Source organism: Diadema antillarum, unplaced genomic scaffold, assembly GCF_040938485.1.
Source record: "Diadema antillarum isolate AM-2024a unplaced genomic scaffold, OU_Dant_1.0 seq00000345_RagTag, whole genome shotgun sequence".
Lineage (NCBI taxonomy): Eukaryota > Metazoa > Echinodermata > Echinoidea > Diadematoida > Diadematidae > Diadema > Diadema antillarum.
The window spans coordinates 429,610-451,188 of NW_027271356.1; the positions used below are offsets into that span (position 1 = coordinate 429,610).

At 38.7% G+C, this 21,579-nt stretch overlaps 1 protein-coding gene across 1 annotated transcript in view; it reads left to right on the forward strand.

The window, feature by feature from the left end:
- Positions 1-402: 402 nt before the first annotated feature.
- LOC139730942 (angiotensin-converting enzyme-like) overlaps positions 403-21,579 on the forward strand; it is a 44,218-nt gene continuing 23,041 nt past the window's right edge. Inside the window, exon 1 of the mRNA XM_071641824.1 lies at positions 403-798. Coding sequence (XP_071497925.1) covers positions 577-798 — 222 coding nt within the window. The 5' untranslated portion in view covers positions 403-576. The remainder of the gene's footprint in view (positions 799-21,579) is intronic.

The following is a 21,579-nucleotide window of genomic DNA, read 5'->3' on the forward strand; positions in this document are numbered from 1 at the left end:
TCTTCGTCTTGATAGCAATTCATATTTTATAGAATGAAACGATAACAACATTCAGACAGAAACATGAAGCCTATATGAAATTAAAAAACTAATTTTTTTTTTTCGTTCATGCTACTGGTATACGGACTGGCGGTATAACATTTGCATGGATATCAGCATAATAAACTTGATGCTTTTTGCTTATCCTGGTGAAAAGGGAGCGAACGTGGGAAGAGGTCGCGGGGAAGGGGGGGGGGGGGGGGGGGCATGACCATTACTTGTTGACTCTGGTTACGCCTCTCAGCCGCGAAACGTATATCAGTGTACAGAGTTCCCCGCCAGTCTCGTGACTTCAAGCGACTCAGCACAGAGGTCTGTGATGTTCTGAAAGGTATTCAGCAGACGACATCCTTTCATGCGCTCAGGCAGCGGAGTGAGAGCAGGACGTCCTTTCCGCCAACTTACCACAGCTTCTGTTAGTGCCTGGATCACCTTAAAAGCTGTGCAGTTGTGAAGACAAAGTTCCCTTTGACATCATTTTACAGGGAGGACAATTTCTCCAATTTGATCTTTTCGGTTGGAAACCGCGAGATCACCATGGCATTCGATCACGAAGTATCAATGTCGTTTTTGGTGGTGTGCGCTATCTTTGCCTCGCATGTCTCGGCTGCGGTGGCCCAGGGTACGAACACAAATGAAACGGAGGCGAAGATTTTCCTAGACACGTTCAACGAAAGGGCCATGGAGGAATACTACAAGTCCATCTCAGCATCGTGGACCTACAACACGAATATCACGGAATACAACCAGGCGAAATCGGTAAAGAAAGCGTTTTGGTTCAATTCATATTTATTTCAATCTAACACCGGTTCCGTCACCTTACTTGCACAATGATTTACCTTCTCACTGATCCGTCTAATTCTCAATTCCATTTTGTTTTTGTGTTTTTTTAATGAAAACCGGTCAGATCTGTTTACTAATGCATTCACATTCATAAAAACGGTTTTCACTGATGATTTAAAGGCGACTCAATGCGAGCTATATTATATATGTATATATATATATATTATATATGTGTATATATATATATATATATATATAGGGCCTATAGTATATATTTATATATATATATATGTGTGTATATTAATATATATATATATATATATATGCGTATATATATATATATATATATATATATATATATAAATTGAAACAAGAAAGGGAAAACTGACCAGAAACAAATAATAAAGAGTGAAAACTGTGAGCAAAGAAAATGGGTTTTCATCGGGATTCGAACCCGAGACCTCCGGATTACTAGACCGGTGCTATATATGTATATTGCATATACCTCCTTATGTTCAATGCACCTGTTCCAATTGAAAACATTAGATAAGAATCCATGTAACGAGCTTCAGTAGTTTGCTGTCGTCTTTTTTTTTAAACGTCTATTCAACTATACTTTGACAATTCATTCCTTGAACAGCATTTAGAGCATGTCTCAAAATCATTTTTTTTTCACAAACCATACAAGAACGAATATAATTATGACATATACGTATAATTATATATGTGTGTACAAATACACATCCCTAGTTGGCACCTTAGGGAGACATATTGGGGGGAAGTGTCTTCATTAGGGAGACAACTGGTCATATTTTCGTGTCTCCATTGCGTAAATTGCCATTGAACATGTATTTTAAAATTTGCATATAAAACAAATGGAAATGTCTTCCAAATGACCCATCTAGGAGTATATATATATATATATGTATGTATATATATATATATATATATATATATATATATATGTATATATATTATATATGTATATATACGGATAATTTGCGTGTATGATTGTGTCAGTGTGTGGCTGTCTCCTCAATTGTATACATAGAAATCTACAGGGTGACTAAATGCAGAAGTATTTGTTTCCCATTATCAAGAACGAGAAAAGATACGTTATAAAGTACATAATAATGATGTCGATGAAATAGTTTATGGACAGCGAAGCAAAACGCGCGAGAGGAAATGCTGCGAACAAGCTTCGGCACTCTCAATTAAAGCGCAAAACAGGTGCCGGGGTTATGGACAATAGTTGGGGCGATCTCTGTGGTCACTACCCTGGGTGGCAAAGGGGCAGACACCCTGCGTTTGATTTCATTAGGGGCACAGTCGAACAACCGTGTCGTGTCGTCCACTACCAGTGGCGACAAGCCAAGTGACTAATGCCAACGTAACATAGGAAAGAAAGGGGCGAAAACATAACGTAAATGTATGCATTGAAGGCTATAAAGCTTGGAGTAAAGCAATACCTCCCACCCCTGCACGGAAGTTCTTACACACAGGTGTATACCTGGAAATTCTATATCAAGTTGGCATTACTTTATACATTGAAATGCTCACCTCGTTGTCTATCAGATAATCCTTTCATAGAATTCCAATGTAAGTTTATAATTACGTCAAGATAATGTCGCATTAATCGCTTCATTTATTTACCCTTTGTGATCATATTTTTAAATCCATCAATTAATACGTTAGCTTAAGTAAGACCTCTAGCTGTGTCTGTATATGAGACATTGAGTCCATTTAACTATATAGGCTATCCCCTTGTGTTTCCCTCAAGGGCTTCAGGAGAATTCATTTACAAACCGGGCGGATCCAGGAATTCCGTTAAAGGGGAGGGGGGCGCAAAGCGGTTTATTTACAACTTCTGGTGGCAAGCAAAAAACAAAGACAAAAACAAAACATAACAAAAGCAAACAAAAACAAAACAAAACAGGCCTCAACCAGGTATTTTCAGGTAGTGGGCGTGCCACTTGCACGCCCCCTTTCATTTTTTTTTCTTTTTATTTCTTCTATTTAAAGGGGGCTTGCGCCCGGTGCGCCCCCTCCTGCATCCGCCATCACTGCAAACGTTTAAACGGTAAAATTCTGGTAATGTGCGATCGAGTCCATAGAACGATTCTGAATGTCATTTCGTATAATGAATGATGATATATGAAGGCTAAAAGAGTTTCATCGAAATCGAATGAAAAGTAACGGACGTTGTGGAACATTCTAAGATTATTAGGTTTGGGTTTGATAGTGGCATATCGGTCACAATCACTCACATACTGTGCAAATTAGACAAGGGGATTTCACGTCCTGACAATCTGTCATTACCAAATGCAGAAGCAGGTCATAAAAATAGATCTTTCTGACAATAATTCAGCAACTATAATGATTACCCTTTCCACTGTACTATAAGGCATTATAATACGTTACAGATTTATCGATACAATTAATAGAAAACAGTTTAATGCGAAGACTGTTATTTCCTTTTATTGGGAGTTCATGCAAAAGTGCTATGGGGTAGTTCATCGTGTAATAGATCTGGGGGAAAAGAGAATGAAATTGATGCAAGCAATTTAATGAGAAAATTATCAGGAAATGGTACACCTGTGCTAAGTAGATTGCGCACAGTGGCTGCGATCAATATTATACCACTGGTCCATAGGAATACTTGTAAAATGTGATAGTCAAATCATTACACTTTCAGGTTCAGTGAAACTTCTACCATCTGTTATTGTTGTTGTTTATTTGGTTGTGCGCTATACTAGTATTTCAGTCTACCTGAACGTGGAGTATAGACCTTGGCTGCATAAGAGGTCTCGGTCATTATGTTTTTACCTTGGGGTCATTTTCCAAAACCACAGGGGATTTCTGTTACAACTGTGTTTGGAGAGATGCCAACAACAAAATGAGGTCACTGAAGGACGACGATTCGAGGGACAGGGCGCCAGACATGACTATATGCCTGCACAAAGAGACGTGCAGGTGTGTTGGTGTACTGAAGTATGTTCCCCGAGAAAGGGGTAAAAATCCGATATTCGGACACGTATACTGTCTTAGTATGTTGACGTTCTATAAAACGCACTTTCAGAGAAGGTCATTCATGTGCCGGAAAAACGGCGTATGGACCATGCATAAGCGGATTTTTTTTCTTTTTCTGTTGTTAACACAAAAGAAATAAAAGAAAAATGAAAGGGGCGCGGGCGCCTCCTTTAATCTATTTTTGGAAGATACCATCTTTTTCAGCCTATTATAGTGTGAGCAGAAAATAAATTTATTGCGCTCGCTGAAGCCTCTTTTTTTTTCTTTTGCTTGTCAGCCTATGAAACCCGGAAGTGGCACCAGAAGCATTTTCGGCGCCCCCGCCTCCTTTTTTCGGAATTCCTGGATCCGCCCCTGTGGATGAATATTGTTACCGTCAATACAATCCCTCGTGATCGTTTAGCTCTGAAACTTTATATAATAAGGTCCTGTGAAGAAACGCCGTTATTTCAACTATCGGACATGCATCAGAACAAGTCTGTTCTCTTAGTCAAACTCTAAACTTCTTTTCCTAATAATCTTGATCTAAGCCTTCAATAAGTTTGTTGATAAGCCCTGAGTAAAATCACAACTTCACTCGTATTTGTATACTATTTTTTTAGTGAGGCAGGCAAAATATTAAACTCATTCTGCTGGCATGTCATCATGAAGATAAAGTATTTCATAGTATCGTCAACCACTGTGTTCATTTTCTTTACACCTATAGGATATGTAACATCGTTGGACCGACTTAAGGAGTTATTGTGTGGAAATGTGTCATCACCAATGATAACAATGATGATGCGACAGTAATTTCGATTATGGTGAAAACGGTAATAAGGATTTATAGTGTGTCAACTTAATTTTGAAACTGGGATGCCCAAGGTACATAGCGGGAATTATCTACACATTGTTCGAAAGCGGAAAAGAAGCGCATTATCCCTACATCCTTCCCGATAACCTGCGTGGTCTCTTGTTTTCTATTCTACAGTTCCTCCATCTGTTGAATTAGTCAAATTCAAATCTCAGCACATCCTTCCTATGTCCCCTCATCATCCCCCACCCCCCCCCCCACACACACACACCACTGCCATTAAATTATGTACCACCATCATCACCTCCCCTCATATCCCCACAGTAAGGGGGGGGGGGGGGTTGTGGTGTAAAGGAAACCAAAACCCAAAGAGAAATGTGGATTGAGTGAAAGCAGAACATTAGTAGAACACATCAGTGAAAGTTTGGGGAAAATCAGACAATCAATGCAAAAGTTCTGAATTTTCAAAGTTTTGATGGTTGGATCCCGCTGGATGAGGAGACTACTAGAGGTTATGATGTCATGTTTGGACAACAATATAAAGAAAATATAAAGGGAATTCCACAAAAAATTCACTTTTCTAGCATAATGTAAGAGCATTTGACTGGCCGCTCTCAGAAAGCTGGGGGAATAATTGCTACCCGTAACATATGTCATTAGTATCAAGTTCATGGAAAGTGTAATTTTCATGTAAAATTAATTTTTGTGGAAATCATTTTATATTTTCATTATATTGTTGTCCACACATGACATCATAACCGTCCTCTAGTGGTCCCCTCATCCAGCTGTTTCAACACCAAAACTTAAAAAATTCATAACTTTTGCATCGATTGCCCGATTTTCCTCAAACTTTCACTGATTATGTTCTACTAATGTTGCTGCTTTCACTCAATCCACATTTCTCTTTGGGTTTTGGTTTCCTTTAATGTCATCGTCTGGAGCAATGAGGAATCCATGCTGTTCAGTAATGTCTTGGCTTCTGTGCCACCTCAGCGAAAGAACCCAAATCCAATCAATCTACTGAGTTAAGTCAGTCGGGCTATATAGGGTTCAATTGGTGGTGAGGCAATTGCCTCACCACTTCATGCGGAGATCGTGGATGCATGCGACTGGTTGTCATTTAGAATTATCATGACTTCCTGTGTTAATAGTTTTCCATGAAGCAGTGGCGGATCCAGAGGGGGCGCAACCGGCGCACGCCCCCCCCCCCCTTTATTTTTCGTTAAAAACAAAATAAATAAAAAGAAAAAATGAAAGAAAACCCGGAAGTGGTACCAGAAATATTAGTCACGCCCCCCCCCCCTTTTACAGAATTCCTGGATCCGCCCCTGATGAAGGGTACATAGTGGTGCCTCGCAATTCCTAAAAATTCTAGCACTGAGTATATGTACCCCGGTATATACAAATTGATTGCTCCAGTTTGTCATTATGATATGAGTTGTATCATATACCTGGTAAATTAGCCAACCTACTCAACAATGCATGTATTCCTATTTGAAAATATATATCAAGACTTTGTAAAGACATCATAGCAGAGAGGGGGAACCAAAGATAGGGGTTTGTTCTTGATGGGCACGTGGTAGTATCTGCTCGAAAAATCCAGTTTTATTCCCTATAAAAGTTTCATCTTGATGTAACGGGGCTTAATTGTACCTTCAAAACCCCGTTTTTAAAAAATGTGAAAGGTAAAAGCCTTGTTTGTATATGTTATGTGTACTTTCCAAGCCCTCCACGTGAACTTTATCATTTATAATGTCTATAGGATGAGTCGCGGGAAAGGGGGATATAATATGCATCCCGCTGCTTGTCAAATTACGGCATCATCGGGATCTGGATGCCAGAACGATAGGGGTGATATGAGACGTTCACGTACAGTAGTAAGATGTGACCGGCGCGGAATGGGCACTTGAGTAGAGAGTGTCAACTTCGATCATACGAAATTGTAGTAAATGAAGTTATCACATCAGGTATACGTTAGACATAACCGGATCAAAAATATTTGCGAAGCATGATCTGGCTGAATTTTGAGAACAGTCCTTTAAACTCACCTCCTAGTTTCACAAGGGGACGTGGTTCTGACCTACACAACGTTCAGGATTAATGTATGATGAGCCCGACAGTTTTAAAGTAGCTTGACCCACTTCTATCACATTAGTGGTATCACAATCATGTCGATTCAAAGTCGAGAAGAAAAAGATGGTTATATACATGTGATGAGGGACACAGATGGAGCGCCCAAGTCAACTATCGACATAATTAGTGTGACCATTGTTTGAATTCTTCACACGAGACAGAGTAACAGGTGCAGTCATATATGTCTCTTTCGGGAACATAGTATTGTGTGCTACCATCGCAATGACAAATCGTATCTAGCGCTTCCAATCCTGGTGTAGTGTATATTCTATCATAACCTGCTTCCATCAATAAGTCGGTTTGGAGCAATGAAGAACATAAAAATTTCATCTAGTTTTGTTTTTGTTGTTGTTGTTGTTGTTTTGTTTTTTTTTTTTGGGGGGGGGGGATATCGTCAAAGCATGCAATAAAAATATAAAACCTAATCTATGGTTATATTCCATATTTCATGGGGTTTTTTTTAGATGTCAATATGAATATCCAAATAAGAGAATGAACTTACACATTTTGTACCAATAATCTTGGAAATTTCGAGTTTTGGTCTTTTTCGTTTTGTTTGTTTATTGTTGTTGTTGTTGTTGTTGTTGCTCAAACGCAGCCTCAGTCAAATTATGAGCGATCTGAGCGATTATTGTTGTGAAGTTATTCGGCCAAGAATAACAGTACATTTTAACATACGCTTTTCTATAAGAACCATTGAAATCTCTTTTCAGGTTTTCTGCACTATCAGTGGACAATTGTGAGGTGATGACATCATCAGCTCACTCAATTATCGCAAAACAGTTCTCGAATAGTTGATAAGATATATATACAAATGTATCTATATCAACTATTCAAGAACTGTTTTGCGGAAATTAACGAAACTTCAACATGTCATATCTTCCCTAGATTTTGTCTGCTTTTGATACAATTTTCACTGTTTCGTGTGCTAACCACATTTTACTCTTTCTTTTCAGACAAACGTTTAAACTGGTCTGGAATTTGTTCTGTGATGATTTTGGCTGGTATACTCTTTATCTGCGCTGGGCTTAGTATAGTGCGATTTATATCACACTATATTACTCACTGTATGTGCATGAGAACAAGGTGGTGCAAAAAATGTCAGTGATTCTATACACGGAAACAGTTTACAAATTCAGAAATATTTTCCACTATCACCCATCAAATACATAACAGTCATTTTCTCACATTAATTCTATGTTACAGCGATGCAATCCAATGAAGCTATGCAACCCCAAACACATTTTACCAGCACATGCACTTCGAAGTACGCACATAACAGGGAATCCTGTTCGCACAAATTTCTTGCCAGTCCCTTGGGAATATAATACGCTGGCGTAGTATACAATGTATATGTGTAGATGCTCTCATTTTGCTTATCTAATTTGGGGTCGCAATTAAGTGAAGCTCTTCTTCCAATGGCGGTCTCCCGCAGTTTTTTTTTTTTTTTAATCTTCACACATTCTCATCATTCTTATGGTAATGACATCCCTTCTTTTCGATGTTGTGTTCTTCGGAACAATAGCCATGGTCATATGGTAAAGGAATAGGTCCCTAAATGGACACTATATGTCGACTTTTATCTTCTGCTTTATTTGCATATTTTCTTTCTAGTTGTTACTGGGTCTGGATACAAAAATACAGCTATAAAACTAAACCACACCCTAAAGAAATAATTGCATCTTAAGCTATACTACAATTTAAAAAAAAAATAAAAAAAACTGTGACCACAAAGCCTGTTGTTCCTTTAGCTTTGCATATCAAACTATGCCGATCACAATGTTTACTCTTCACCAGTAGAATGATCCAAATAGGTCAAGGAATTTAGGGGAAGGTGAGAAGAAAGAAGAAATCTTCTTCTTCTTTTTTTTACACCTGTTTGCTCAAAGTAACTGAGTAAAGGTTGGTGGGTGGCAAAGCAGGTAGGAGATAATTGCGGGTTTATTGTACGCTGATGGACTGTAAAACATCTCTAATCACAAAATACGCCTACTTCATAAATAGGGGGCGCCAGGGTACTTAAGGGTGTACTGTTATAATACCATATTGTAACTCATATGAGGAATTACAAGTAACGGTGGCTGACTGTACGTTGATAGATAAGCTAGCTGAACGGTAATCAAAATACATATAAAACAACGACAAAAAGGTACAAATTGTATGTGTCTACTGTGTATATATACAGTACATTAAGGATTTACTGGCTCACCTCATGCGCTGCATTGTTGATTCGATGGGCCGTGTGTATAACATTCCTCTGTGTAGTCTCCCGCGTATAGGAATGCGATGTGAATTGTCTGTAATCGATGTATTATGTATAATCACGAGAAAATCAAAATTTATTCTAATTAATAGTCGTAGGCTCAGAGATACACAAAGATTCAAGAGGAATAAAAGACAAAGCTGTCACTTCGCTTGTATCTGCTTTTTTTGTGTGTGAAAATTTCATTTTAGCCACCTGAAGTCGAAGCTAAGGAGACGATTTAGATATGTCAGGGTCCTGAAATTGGTCCTTTACTTAAAGAAAGATATGGACTTATGATGCGTTGATGTTTTCATGCTTATTTGTGCTATTGTTCTCATTATCAACGTCGTTGTCCTGATTAGTGTTCTATCATAAAATTCAAAGGAGCGCATAGATAGGTTGGTTCAAGGAAAAAAAAACACCTTGATCTGTAAGTTGCAAACGAATCATGACATAAGTTATCCAAAATATACATTCCATCATAATTATGTTGGAGAATCTATCCTCTAGTGATTAGTTAAAAGACCTCCATGTGTATATTCACATGTATTTTCAACTATTTCAAAATGTTACCATGTTTGAGTCATTGTACATAATTTTGGAAATTACGTCCCTTTTTATGTGCGCTATTTGTGTAATGACGTCACAAACAAATTGTTACATCACAAAGCAGTTGTGACATCGCGTGCCGCCCCGTGCGTTCACTTTTCTCCGTACGATCGCAGTATCGATCCCTCCACAACTAAAAATTCACATCCATGCACCACACGACTGCTTGCCTTATTTCCCCCTTCTTTTGTCTAAATTTATATTCATCCAAAAAATGAAATTACTATAATTTGCCTAATTTTGAGATTGTTGTCAAAATTCTTGGCCTCGGTGCCTCCAATAGTATACTATTCACTTGAGGGCACCCCTCATTCTGGCGTAACCTCTGCCAGTTATGGTTTTCACCAGAAACTCTCAAGGCAAAGTGTTCGTATATCAAATTCAATTCTGCTCCCTACAACGGGTTACCAATTAACCAAATAAATCCTGCATGCTTACATGAATGACCAACATAGCAAAATGAAGAACATATACATGCTATTACTCTTTAATCTTATAATATGATATTCAAAATATCAAATGCTATTACGTATTATTTATTAATCATCACTCTCCTCTAAATCGTATATTGATAAGTATCCTCTCATTCTCTTGTAGTGTATAAGAGCATTTTATTTTGCAAGCATAAATGATAATCAAAAAAAGTATGATATCATACTTCTAAAAGTGTATAATTTGGCATTAAGTGTCTGTATCTCAGGATGTCTGATATTCTTGGGTCATCCCATGAGACACCTACGGGGTCATATGGCCCAAGAACTAGACACAAAGTAAAAAAGGCCCACGATCTAGACCTCATACTAGGGAAATAGGTTTAAAACCCATGACACCATAGGCAAAAACGTCCATGAGGTCGTAATGACGTAGGTTATACTCGTTGGGCCTTTTTGCAAAGTGTTAGAGAGCTCATGGACCTCATCTGCAAAGTATCTAGCCCGTGCATGGTCTTATTGGACCAGTGTCTGTCTCGTGATGCCACAAAAGGGAACGCGTGCAATTACGAATCAACGGACAGGAGAGCATTTACGTTCGATTTGATAAGGCATGGAAGGTGTATCAGATATGAGGCCATATTTTGACGCGTTGGTTAGAACTGGAAACCCACTTGCGACATGAAAACGCTGCACCTATGAACTTCTGAAGCTGTCCTTCACCGCAGGTCATCGTCTGCTATGGGTAAGAAGTGAACTCGCAGGAACCTGTTGCAGTACGTGCGTGGCGAGTCGGGAGAGAGATTCGAAAAAAAAAAAAGTTGACTCTGAATGAATCGTTGCAACGGGATTTGCTCTGCCCACGGTGTCGAAATCCACGATAATTCACTGTAATCCTCTTGAGATCTTTTCTTAAGAATACTCTAAGGTGAGTTGTTTGGGTAATAGACTAAAGTATACGTCAGAGGCTTTGAACTTCATGACACTGAGCTATCTCATGCACACACACAAAAAAAGCATTCGGCTATAAAGTGTAATATTGTTTATGTTCAAAACATCTTAGTTTAGAGACTGGTTCACCACCTAATATCAGACATGGCCGGCGCCACGTTCTCAGAAGTAAGTGTGTGTGTGTGTGTGGGGGGGGGGGGGGTGTCGCACTTCATACTTGTGCCACTTCCGGGTTTCATCAGCTGACAATAAATAAGGGGGGCTTCAGCGCAACTGATGCCACTTTCGGGTTAAACAAGCAACCCCCCACCCTCGCTCCTCCAGCCCTGTGAGCAAGTGAGGTGGAAGTTGACACGTCTTTTTATCTCTCTTTTCTCACAAAATGACTTAAAACAAAATTTTTAGTGTAAGTATTTCGAATATTTTCACTCTCTGAAATCGATTGAAAAAACAGAAATTTTGAAATTACAAACACTCAATATCTCCTATAAAAGTAACGAGCTTATGTCAAAATTATTCAAGGCATATAATATAACTAATTAGTAAAATTCATGTCAGTTTCAAAACAAGTGTTAGGGGAGGATTTGTGTCGATCATCAGTTCAATCTGAAAAGTATGTTCCTTCAGAGTGCTGGGTTGTTTGATTTACTTCGTGGGGTGTTTGTTGTTGTTTTTAGGACTTTACATTAGCCTGAAGATGCAGTGAAATTTACAGGGGTTATTCGCGACGCAAAAGGCAGTGAAAGGTAATCATGCTCTTGGGCGGGGTCTTTCGTGGGTTCTCATATTTAATGCACTAAGAGGATCGTCTACGTTTTAAGCGCGCACGCCTTCGCTTCTCTCCCGCGCATCGCTGAGTAATGCCTGTTTTGATCTTACACTTAAAGGGATTTTTATCATCATTTTATTTGTTTGTTTGTTTGTTTGTTAATTGGTTCCCTTGTTTGTTTCAAAAAGGGGAGTATTGACGTGATTGAAATATAGGGAACTAAAAATAGAAATATTCTGGGAATTATTTTGTCATGTTCATCTGCCCTACGATAGGATCCAAGTGAAAGTGACATCATCAATGACGATCTAGACGTCACAAAAATATCTGATGAATTTATTATTATACTCATTATATTAAAAAAACAACCATGAAGAGGCAATAAGTAAAAGGATTATGCCGACAAATCAGAGTGACGTCGAAATGAAAAAATCCGTTTGCTATAAGCCGACCCCTCGGGGCATCAACTCTATCGAACGCATCAGTGGCAAATTCTTTCATGGAATTCCTTTTCTGTACAGCCTCGAAGGATAGATGCGCACAACACTGATCAGTTATAGGACTGAGTACCTCCTTGATTGTACTCTGCATCTCTGCTAGTATTATTCATACAAAAAGATTAAACGTGAATACAGAAGATTTTGTGGGTTTTTTCCTTACACCAGCTTATACCAAAACAAAAACAAAAAAAAAAATCTGAGTTGTGGGAAGAGAATGAGAAAAATATTTCCTTGCCCAGCACCGTATGAAATGATAACGAAAAACAAGAATAACGAAAGTATGAAATACATGTGGCTATGGACTACAGTGTATATTGCTCCCATGTATTTTGGTCGTTTGCAAACAGTCATGGAAGATACCATAAAGATTCTGTCATGACATGACAACTGTGTTAAGATTTCCTTCCATAATCTGCTATACCCTCGAAATTATCACACAAGTATACACATTCACATGCATACACGAGTGAAAATAAAAATGAGACGATGACGTTTAAATCTGAGCCAACGACACATGAACGAGTTTAGAAAGTACGTGGTCATTGGTGGTTGTGATACAACTCGTTTCTTCTTATGCAGACGGACCAGCTGAAAAACAAAACAAAAACAAAACAACACAACACAAAAAATACGGAATTAAGGACAAAAACAATCGTGATTAACTAAACTAAAGTTCACTTTGATTTGCAACGCGGTGTTGTTACAGCGCTATAAGATTTCTAATCTTATATGTAAATAGTACAACGCAGGGGATTGCGTGATTATCAAATTGTGTTTGTATTGGCATTCTATACTTCTTTGATATACCACCTTACATATCAATATTGCAATGTCGATTCCAGCAGCAGTCTTCCGTAATCGCTTTTACAAAGCAGTTCATATTCACTTTTAACATCATGCGTTGGAAATAAATTTCTTTACTGTGTCTCAAGAAGATAATCATCAATACTTTCGTAGCAGGCTCAAAGTGCATAGCAATTACAAGAGTTGTAAGCGAATGAAGAGATTATCTGTAAACGGACCGACTGGGATAAGACTCGGGTCATAGTGTGGTTCTTATAGCAGCGAATATAAAGTGTGGCCAAACCAAGCGATGCACTTCGATGAAGGTGTCAAGTGTCACGTCTACCGTCTGCTGCTCTTTCTTGTGTCAGATGATTATGATGTCATCTGACCTTATTTCCATCTATTTTTTCTCATGATATTAATGATTGTATTTTATTGATTATGATTCTAAAGTGAAATATGATACGTAATGCATATATAGTTGTGTTTTGTTGATGCTGTTATTCTGCCAAAAGATGTGAAATAAACTAATCTTGAAACTTGAAACTTGAGGTAGGGTTACTATTTATGGTCTGCATGATCTTTTTTATGGTCGACGACCACTGTCGTCTTGGTATCCTTTCAAAAATAATATTACCCGTAGGATCGGAAGACAACAATCTCAACAGATCATAATGTGACACTAATACTTTAGAAAGTAGTCATTTTCATTTAAATGCTTTGATATGAGGGTCGCGTTTCAGTCGGGGAAACCCGACGTAAACTTGATTGTTGTCGACTAAACGTTGTTTTCGCGCCAATTCGTTGCCCTTCTTTCGATTTGCTGCGCTGCGCTTTACTTAGATAAATATTTGTTTGTATTTTTGTGCACTCGAGCAAAATCCCAAGTATATACTTCCAGATGGCGAGCACTTTCTCGATTGTGTCCTCTTTGAGGTTGTCGAAGAAATATCCGAAATTCCCTATAAAGCAGGGTCGAAGTCAAGCATGCGTGACAATACACCTGATTTGAGTTCATGATACATGGGAATTCGGGTTAACACCAACTTATCTTTTTAGCGACGAAAATATATTCCAAGTTCAAGGAAACTCAAGTGAGCGACATTTTTACAGGGTTTGAAGGGACAAGATGAGATAAATATGAGGAAGAGATTTATGCTGATTTGCTGATGACAAATGCCATCATTTCACCTAAGAAATATTGGAAGAGCTTAAAATGGCGACAGGAAGTTGTTAGTCATTGTATTTGGGTTGACGGTACAAATAAGGTTACGTTAGTGATGTGTATGGTCAAAAGAGTATTTGTATCTATAAACCGGATAAGTGCATGTTATCTTTAAACAATTCATAACAATCTAGCCAAAGTGGAAAGGGTGCACGTCAAGAGCTCAACACCCACGAATCATACAGCCCACGAGTCATACCGCCCACGAGTTATACAGCTCACGAGTCATACGGCCGACGAGCGAGACGCTAAGTGAAAATATTCCCACGAGCTCACAAGTAGAATAGGCCAAGGAATTTTACTGTCCAGTAACACGAGCTATAGACACAAGGCAAACAACAAGAATAAGGCCCACGGGCTGTAGACACTAGGCAAACAAGGCCCACACGGTTGACATTACATCTCGGGACTTTTTTTCCCGATAACAGTGTCGAGCTTGAGGGCCTTATCATTTTGCCTAGTGTGTAGCTCGTGGGCCTAATTTTGGCATGTATAGCTGCATGACTCATGGATCGTTTTCAGTGACCAACTCGTGGGTCCGATGACTTGTGGGTGCCTAGTTCGTGAGATGACCCCGTGGAACGTGCAAAAGGACACTGTCATGGTCCACATGACATCAAGGAAAGGTGCCATGTGCCTCACATTTCTCCCATCAAGATATTTAGTCGAATTGAAATTAGATTAATACTCCTCTCAAGTTGTAAGTACCAAAGTTATCAAAACTATACAATAAACCTAAACTATACGGTCGTATGGTGCATGATGTCGCTAAATCCAGTCGAAATATACCAATCTGATCTTTTCTGACAATCAGAGCACCTAACTGTGAGACTAAGAGACCAACGATGAGTCATCAGCTGTCGTTGATGCCACATTTTGTTTAATTGTACTCGCTCTGACTGATTGACTCGTCATTTCGTGTAAAGTAGCGATCCTCTGATCCGTGCTGACACGAAGGTTGAAGTTGAACATGTTCAGTAGTCTTGCCTCACACGTAGAGACAACATGAATTCAAAATGAACTATCCCTTGTGGCAAAGACAAGTTAGATATATAATCGGAGGAAAATACGTAGGGACAATCAACACTGTTGAGAAATAAAAAATGAATAAGAACTTGTAATTTTACAGTTTCACGTCATTTCACGAAATAGTGATATTGGTAGCAATCATTATGTAAATAAGATGAAGTTCTGATGCACTTTCACTCGGTATTTTGCGTTGTATATTTCCTAAAGTGAGACTCTTGAGATTTTCAAAGGCATCGTTTGAAGGTCTTTGCGACTAATTTCGTACGTCCTGTAGACTACATCGCGTACATTAACCCTTTTCGTACCGCCTTAATTACTAATTCATGATAGGTTTGGGTGCAAAATTTGTGCACATCTGAGTCATTGACACAAAGAGGGTTAAGACTGAAATTTCTCCACGTCTCGCTGGAATGTTCTGCTACGAGTATCCAGCATCGCCCTGTGCTCTGATGAGACGAGGGCTTGAGGGGCCAGAGGCATACCATCAAAGAAGGCCAGAGCGAGAAGAAAGATTAAAAAGGAATGGAGGGATAGCTTGTTAAAGCTTTATATTTGACCTAGAATGAGCGCAAGATGTTTGTACGCTCGCAGGAACTTTCGGAACGCACCCTTGGGGACAGAATTTGAAAGCTAGGAATATATTTACTGAGGTGGAAGTTTACCTCCTGTGTGCGCGAGGATCAAAATTAAGGTTATGACAACAGCCTCAAATTACTAATTGACAGATAGCAACTATTTGGAAGAGCGATTCACTTTTTTTTTCTCGCAGCTATACGAAGACCGTTTTAAGTGTATATCATAAGCATCATTACGTTGCATGTTAGCGGAGAGGGAAAAAAACCTAAGCATAGATAAGAATGCCCGGATGATATGGATATTTACACTGCATTCAAATTTCTGTAGAAAACATAAATGAGACTATAGCGATTAGACGGTACGAGGTATTATAGACCTACAGATCACAGATCTCCACGAATCTCAGTTGCACGTAAAGACTCTCTTAGTGTTAACACGATTCTTCAGATCTTTCCGTGTTTCAATTGTGTGTGTGTGTGTGTGTGTGTATGTGTGTGTGTGTGTGTGTGTGTGTGTGTGTATGTGTGTGCACGCGTGTGTTTGTCAGTGTTCCAACATTTCCAAACCTGAACAAACATGAAAAGTTTAATACAAAAGTCAAACCTCATCCAAGTCCTCACTTTCTCTGCACCCCCTTAAAAGAAAAATTAACAATCGAAAGACAGAATATTGAACAAAAAGGTATTTAGATAAGACAACAGTGATGATATTAAAGAAGCCTTTTTTTGCGAAGGCAAACATTATAAGGTAGATTTCTATTCTGAATTTGTGAAATCTGTTTCACTTCATTTCCTACACGTGCAGTTGTCCTATGGCTAGTCCTCCCAAGAGCTGTTACAGTATCAAGTGAAAGCGCCTCATGATCGTGGTATCGGCCTAGACTGAAACAAAAAAGGAGGAAAAGAGGTCGTTTTGGAGAGGAAATCTCTGTGAAAAGGAGGCAGTATATCATATTCTTCGGCGACTTTGATTACATGAGCTGCCAAGGGTTCTCAATAGCGATTGTTTGGATAAGTCAGAGAACAGATGAGTGTTCAAGAGTTCAAAGACGTGTGCTACAATATTTCCAATTTCGATCATCTCTCTCGTTAAAAATCACGCCGGGCAACCCTTGGGTTAACCAGTTCAGAAGGTCAGCCGTCGCATAAATGCAAAATCACCACTACCAGATTTGGAAAGCTCGTGATAGAGCGAAGTACCAGATTTTGAAAGCTCGTGATAGAGCGCAAATCAAAATCAAGTGAGGATGGGAGAGTGCCTTATCACTTGCAATAAATCAGATCCAACCATGTACGATTACTTAGCACAAGCGTCAGTTTCATCAGATATCAATCATGGGTAATTGTCTTATTCGGGAAGGAAAAATCACATTAATAATCATGATCTCCCCATTCTGTGCAACAACTTACTGACTTATCACCAGATTAATACGAGATCTTGAATGGGAAGCTGTATCTCCAGTTTAGATCTCCGAGCCATATTTGACTGGTCTATTATATCCGTGCTGTCTTCTGCTACCACGAGGATATACAGTGAGAGGGGAAAATTATCGTTTAGTGATAAATTCTTTTGGAAACTCCTGCAGCGAAGGAGCTGACAATGCATACACCAAGGAATAAATAATACTTTAGGACGCAGTTTCGTTTTTCATGTTGTCAGTTGACAAAATAAACTTTAGGAGTGTTGGCGCTGCTTGGATAGTGATGATAGAATGCTCCTCTATAGAAACATAGTGATCTCAATGAAGAGACTGCCCTTAGTAAATCTGAGTGTATGCAATTGCAACAAAACATTTGAATTCACACACACACAAAATCAGTAAAACATATAAAAAAAATACTATGAACCGATATACAGTAAATAATGTGACTTTTATGACAAATGCCGAATCAACTCCACAATCTTTATCATCAGCAGTAGTCGTGGTACCCTGTCGTGATAGTTACCGTTGCTGTTATTATTACATCGTTAGTAGCCGAGGGAGGTGGGACGATATAGCAGTGATAACGGTAAAAACAATGGGGAACATAATGGCACTTTTGTTCTGAGCAGAACATTTCTTACGATAAGGGGCTTGTCATTAAGCGGATGTATAGAACGGTCTTTGGGCCTCTCCGCTTGCATGAAATCATTAGTACGATTTTTTTTCTTGCTTGCCAATTACAAATCATAGAAATCTGCCCAGTTAGCGGACGTTGGATCCCCAAGTTGATCACAGGTTGTGTTGTTGCCAAAACGTTTGATTCTGTTTGGCACAGATAAAGTCCCAGCACCAGTGTCACTATCTCGGGGCCAAATTCGCAGAAAGGTTAACAAAGGTGGACAAAATGATACGAATATGATAGAATATAGAAATAGTGAACGTGTTGGTTGAATGTGCGGTGGTAGTAGTAGTAGTAGTAGTAGGAGGAGGAGGAGGAGGAGTAGTAGTAGTAGTAGGAGTAGTAGTCGTTATAGTAGGAGTAGTTTGTAGTAGTGGTATGTGCAGTAGAAGTAGTACAGCAGTAGAGTAGTATAGCATTGTTGTAGTAGCAGTGGCGTATCTAGGGGAAACGGCGCCCGGGGCAAGTGCGAAAATTGCGCCCCTAATTTCTGAAAAAGTGTTCAACCCCAACCCCATCCCGGTAGGGACTTTAAACAAAGTCTACATGATATGCTTTTTTCAAGCACTTAAAAGGGGTCTTTTGAGGGTGATTTAAATGTAGCGAATTTTGATAAATTTTGGCGAGCGAGCGCAGCGAGAGAGCCGAAAATTTTTGTATTTCAGCTTACAAAACATGGAACTCTTGCCATTTTTTGCTTATCAAATCTTACAATTCTAATCAAGATATAGTGACGGCCTTATAGATAACGATTTATACCAACAAACTGAGGACTTTAAAAAAATACTCTAAATTAGTGCGCGCGAGTGAGCCGAAATTTGTATATTTCTGCGTCATTATCACGTTTTGTTCTTATCTCTCTTTTTCATATATATATATATATATATATATGAATTTTGGCGAGCGAGCGCAGCGAGCAGGCCGAAAATTTTTGTATTTCAGCTTACAAAACATGGAATTCTTGTCAATTTTTGCTTATTAAATCTTACAATTCTAATCAAGATATAATGACGGCCTTAACGATTTATACCAACAAACTGAGGACTTTAAAAAAATACTCTAAATTAGTGCGCGCGAGTGAGCCGAAATTTGTATATTTCTGCGTCATCATCACGTCTTGTTCCTTTCTCTCTTTATATATATATATATATTGGCGAGCGAGCGCAGCGAGCGAGCCGAAAATTTTTGTATTTCAGCTTACAAAACATGGAATTCTTGTCATTTTTTGCTTATTAAATCTTACAATTCTAATCAAGATATAATGACGGCCTTATAGATAGCGATTTATACCAACAAACTCAGGACTTTAAAAAAATACTCTAAATTAGTGCGCGCGAGTGAGCCGAAATTTGATTTCTGCGTCATCATCACGTTTTGTTCTTATCTCTCTTTATATATATATATATATATATATTTTTTTTTTTTTTTTTTTTTTTTTTTGGCGAGCGAGCGCAGCGAGCGAGCCGAAAATTTTTGTTTTTCAGCTTACAAAACATGGAATTCTTGTCATTTTTTGCTTATCAAATCTTACAATTCTAATCAAGATATAGTGACGGCCTTAACGATTTATACCAACAAACTGAGGACTTTAAAAAAATACTGTAAATTAGTGCGCGCGAGTGAGCCGAAATTTGTATATTTCTGCGTCATCATCACGTTTTGTTCTTATCTCTCTTTATGTATATATATATGTATATATATATATATATATATATATATATAAATTTTGGCGAGCGAGCGCAGCGAGCGAGCCGAAAATTTTTGTATTTCAGCTTACAAAACATGGAATTTTTGTCATTTTTTGCTTATTAAATCTTACAATTCTAATCAAGATATAGTGACGACCTTATAGATAACGATTTATACCAACAAACTGAAGCCGAAATTTGTATATTTCCGCGTCATCATTACGTTTTGTTCTTATCTTTTTTGATTTTTTTTGGCGCCCCCCCCCCCCCCATGTTCGAAACCTTTGGCGTCCTCTTTTGATCCAATCGGCGATCGCCTTCAGAACGAAAGAAATTGCAGCCGCTGCTCAGTGAAACATTTTGCCTGCTAAATATTAAATGACATGTGTGAACACAATAGACATTGTCATTTTGTCCGCGTCGTCATGTTTTGTTCTTATCTTCTTCTTCCTTTTTTTGATAGATTTTGGCGAGTGAGCGCAGCGAACGAGCCGAAAATTTTTATATTTCAGCTTACTAAACATGGAACTCTTGCCATTTTTTGCTTATTAAATCTTACAATTCTAATCAAGATATAGTGACGGCCTTATAGATAACGATTTATACCACCAAACTGAGGACTTGAAAAAATACTCTAAATTAGTACGAGCGAGTGAGCCGAAATTTGTTTATTTCCGCGTCATCATTGCGTTTTGTTCTTATCTTGTTTGATTTAGGGGTTTTTGCGCCCCCCCCCCCCCGTATGTTCGAAACCGTTGGCGCCTTTTGATCCAATTGGCGATCGCTTCAGAACCAAAGAAATTGCAGCCGCTGCTCAGTGAAACATTTGGCCTGCTAGGCTAAATGTTAACTGACATGTGTGAACACAATAGACATTGTCATTTTGTCCGCGTCATCAAGTTTTGTTCTTACCTTTTTTATATATATATATTTGGCGAGCGAGCGCAGCGAGCGCGCCGAAATTTTTTGTATTTCAGCTTACGGAACATGGAATTCTTGTGTGAACACAATAAACATTGTCATTAAGTACAATTTGTCCGCGTCATCATCATGTTTTGTTTTTATCTTGTTTGATTTGGTTTTCTGCCCCCCCCCCCCCACCATTCTCTCCCCCCCCCCCCCTCTTCCGGGCGAGTTTTTTTTTTTTTTTTTCTTCTTCTTCTTCTTCTTTTTTCTTTTCTTCTTCTTTCTTCTTCGTTTTTTTTTCTTCTTTTCTTCGTTTTTTTCGTTTTTTGCGCCCCCAAGGAGTGGCGCCCGGGGCACGTGCCCCCCTTGCCCCCCCCCCTAGATACGCCACTGTGTAGTAGAATTATGATAGCTTATAGCAGCAGCAGGAGCAGCGATATTTGCAGTATTTGCAGTTGAGTTATCATATCAAATCATTTCATATGATATCAATCAGCAAAATTCACAGAAAATGGAAACTATGAAAATCATAAGTCATATTATGCAGGGAATGAATCCCATCTTTTCATTGATTTCACTCCACAGCCTCAATCTTGGTAAAATGTATCATGGGGCACTAATATAGAGTTGATTTTCGTATCCATACCACCTAACCCTTCAATTTTAATTGAATATTCACCCTTTTCCTTGATTACTTTCAGTATTCATCCAATATGCAGCTGTTGTTTTTCTTTTCTCAATCTGATACCTCCTTGGAAATTATATAACGGAAAGGTTGATTGCACTTTCCAGTTCAAGGGCATTTATTCGCGCGCTACACACACACACACTCACACACACGCACACACAACACCATTATCACATACACACGTACAAATTCACGCTTTCACACTCACATACACACACACTCACACAACACACATACAAACACGCACGCACACACGCACACGCACCCACACACAAACACAAATCAACCGGAACACT